The sequence below is a fragment of the Helobdella robusta genome (genome assembly GCF_000326865.2).
Source record: "Helobdella robusta unplaced genomic scaffold HELROscaffold_649, whole genome shotgun sequence".
Taxonomy (NCBI): domain Eukaryota; kingdom Metazoa; phylum Annelida; class Clitellata; order Rhynchobdellida; family Glossiphoniidae; genus Helobdella; species Helobdella robusta.
In genome coordinates, this window is record NW_008705363.1 from 3,403 (window position 1) to 6,903 (window position 3,501).

General features: G+C 32.4%; 1 protein-coding gene across 1 annotated transcript; it reads left to right on the forward strand.

Moving 5' to 3' along the window:
• Nucleotides 1-401: 401 nt before the first annotated feature.
• On the forward strand, nt 402-746 carry HELRODRAFT_184498 (hypothetical protein; the record flags this gene model as incomplete). Its single annotated transcript, XM_009030077.1, has 1 exon — nt 402-746. One exon carries the CDS (start codon nt 402-404, stop codon nt 744-746), a length of 345 nt encoding a protein of 114 aa, XP_009028325.1.
• Nucleotides 747-3,501: the final 2,755 nt, after the last annotated feature.

The window sequence follows — 3,501 nt, forward strand, 5'->3', positions numbered from 1 at the left end:
TCTTTTCTTATCAACAAACGTCTCACACTCCCTTTCATTTCTTCTTTCACCTTTCTTTCTCTCTCTCTCTCACCTTACTCTCTCTCTCTCTCTCTCTCTATTTCTCTCTCTCGTTCTCTTTATTATCAACATCATATATACACATTAATGAAATTTTTATTTCATAAACTTCTCTTGGAACACAAATACACACACAGACAAACACATACACACACAGACAAACACAGACAAACACATACACACAACCACACACACACACACACACATATACACACAGATGCACACACACATGCACACACATACATACGCAAATTATTATGGATGTAAATTTATTTCGGAATTAACTTGCTCAGGTTGGCGCGTTCGTTCCCTATTATAAAATCGTCGGTTCACTTTTCTGAATGTCATTGCATAAACACCATGATGATGATGATGAAGACGATGGTGACGATGATGATGAAGAAGAAGATGAAGAAGAAGACGATGATGCTGATGATGCTGATGATGACAGAGATGATGAAAAAGAAGGAGAAGAGGAAGAAGAAAAACACCATGATGATGATGGAGACGATGGTGACGATGATGATGAAGAAGAAGATGAAGAAGAAGATGAAGAAGAAGATGAAGAAGAAGATGAAGAAGAAGATGATAATGACGATGAAGACAATGATGACAGAGATGATGAAGAAGATAAAGAAAAGAATAATGATGATGATGAAAAAGATGATGACGAAGTTGACAGATAATGAAGAATTTGTTGATCAGCATTAACAGATAACAATCTTATAGCAAATTTATGACTGTTTGATTTTTCTTAGCACTCATCATGTATGTGTCTTCATACAAACTTACTTACATGCATACATACATGCATGCATGCATATTACATATATACATACATACAAACATATATGCTGGTAAAAGACTATAATTAATACATTAATTTATTAAATCTACCAAATTTCTAGAAATATTGAAAAATGTAATAAAGAAAAGCTATCCATCGCTAGAAATTCGGTAGATTTCATCAATTACTCTTCATCAAACACACACACACACACACACACACACACACACACACACACACACACACACACACACACACACACACACACACACACACACACACACATATATATATATATATATATGCATATACACATACATATCAATGTATATACGTATTTGTGCATATGTATGCATGTATATAGATGATCATTAAGCAACTGAGAAAGTTTATTAAGTGGGCGGAGTCAAAATAATTACTCCCAGCGCTGATTGGTTGATGAAAAGTGTGGGCTCACACACATTCGCACAACATCATGCTCTTATTGGCCGGCAAAAATTTGTCCCATTTTGTCGTGAAGTGTTCATTGTTATTATTATTATTGTTATTATTATTACTACTATTATTATCAATATAATTATTTTTATTACTATTTTTCCTTGAACTGAGCAAATGAAGTTGAAACTAATATACTAATTTGTAAAGACAGTTCATAGTAATATATATGTAAATATGTATGTATGTATATTAGTATTTATGTTTGTATATATGTACGTATATATGTATGTATGTTTGTATACATATATGTATATATGCATCTAGATATGTTTGTATGAATGTATGTATATTATTGTATGTATATTTTAAGTTGCACTATTTATACAAGAGGTTTCTGAAAAGATGACGATCACACAACACACACAGAGGTTGGTTAGGATGATGAAATGATGAACAAGTTGATGTTGTTGGTGATGTGGCATTGTCTTCTTTGACTGGACTTAAAGATAGCAAGCAGGTTGGTGACGATGTGGAAGATGGTGAAATGATAAATTATAATTTAAGTTCACTTTTTATATTATCCTAATTGTTTTTTATGATCGCAATTTGGGAGGGTTTTTTGTGGCAACATTGTAATTTCTTGGCTTACAATTTTTTTAATTTGAACCATTTAAATGATAAATTTTATATCGAATAAATTTTAAATCGATAAAATTTTACCACTAACAATGCAATGATGTATCAAAACATTTTCATAACGATTCGTGCAGATAGCATATTTTTGTACCGGCTCTCTCCCTATTTCTTGACGAAGTAGTAGAAGTTGCTTTCATTTTTGTCGTTTTGTCAAATGAATGAATGAATGAACGAAAGAACGAACAAATGAAAGAATGAATGAACGAACGAACGAACGAACGAACGAATAAATGAATGAATGAATTAACAAACGGACAAACAAACAAACGATTGTATAAGTCAATAAACCAATCAACAAATCCTTATCAATGTCACTTAGTAACTAAACTAACGTGTGAGTGAGGTCAAAATTGATGAACGAACGAATGAACGAATGAACGAACGGATGAACGAACGATGGAAAGAGCAAATGAAGAAATGAAAGAACATTTTCATTGATTCGGATTGCACTTGTTTGTTCCTAGTTAATTATTCGCGGCAATCATTGCTTAACTTATAAGGAACCCCAAACTCATTAGCTTCTCAAGTTAATTCTAATTAAAAGGGACTTTCTGGAACCTTATTGGTTGTTGCTTTCAACGGGTATGTCGTGAATATCGAACTAAGTTCATTCTGTGAGCGTGTTACATGCATCTAAAAAGGTCGATCTTATGTTAAAAATTATGATGCGCACATCAAATTTGGCAGTGATGTTTTGTAATTTATAATTATGATGATTATTACGTCATCATTATTATTGTTGTTGTTGTTGGTGGTTGTGTTGTTGTTATTGTTGTTTGATCGTTGTTAACTTTTCGGCGATGACATTAAAGTTGTCTGCACTTGAACTCGCTATTTTTCTTGTAATTTCGTAATTATCGGTTGAAAACTGTTCTTTATTGTTTTGTCTTTTAGTTTTGTAGTTGTTATTGTTGATGCTGTTGTTGTTGATGTTGTTGTTAGTGGTGTTGTTAGTGTTTTTGAAGTTGTTGTTGATGTTGTTGTCACTTCGAATTTAATTAACATAGAAGATATATTCCAATAAATATTTACAGATGTTTCAAGCAAACCATTTGAGTTGAGATGATTTTAAACAGTGATAGTGTTTACCAAAACAACAACAACAACAACAACAACAACAACAAAAACAACAATCTAACCATCAGCGATATCAATATTTATAGCAATATTTCTATTCGTAATATACGTTCTAAAATGAAAGAGACTGAAGAAATGACGACAACAACATCAACAACAAAAACAACATCAACAACAACATTAACGACAACATCAGCAACAACATCAACACCATCATCAACAACAACGTCATCAGCAACATCATCATCAACAACAACAACAGAATTGTTGACAGCACTTCTTTCGACGACAACAGTAAATAGTTTTTCCAACATTTTAACGTCCACAACAACATCAACAACAACAACAACATCAACAACATCAACAGCAACAAGAAACCATCATTATCACCATCAACAGCAACAATTTCAGGAGCAAAAATCTTTCATTAAAGCATCAGCGTT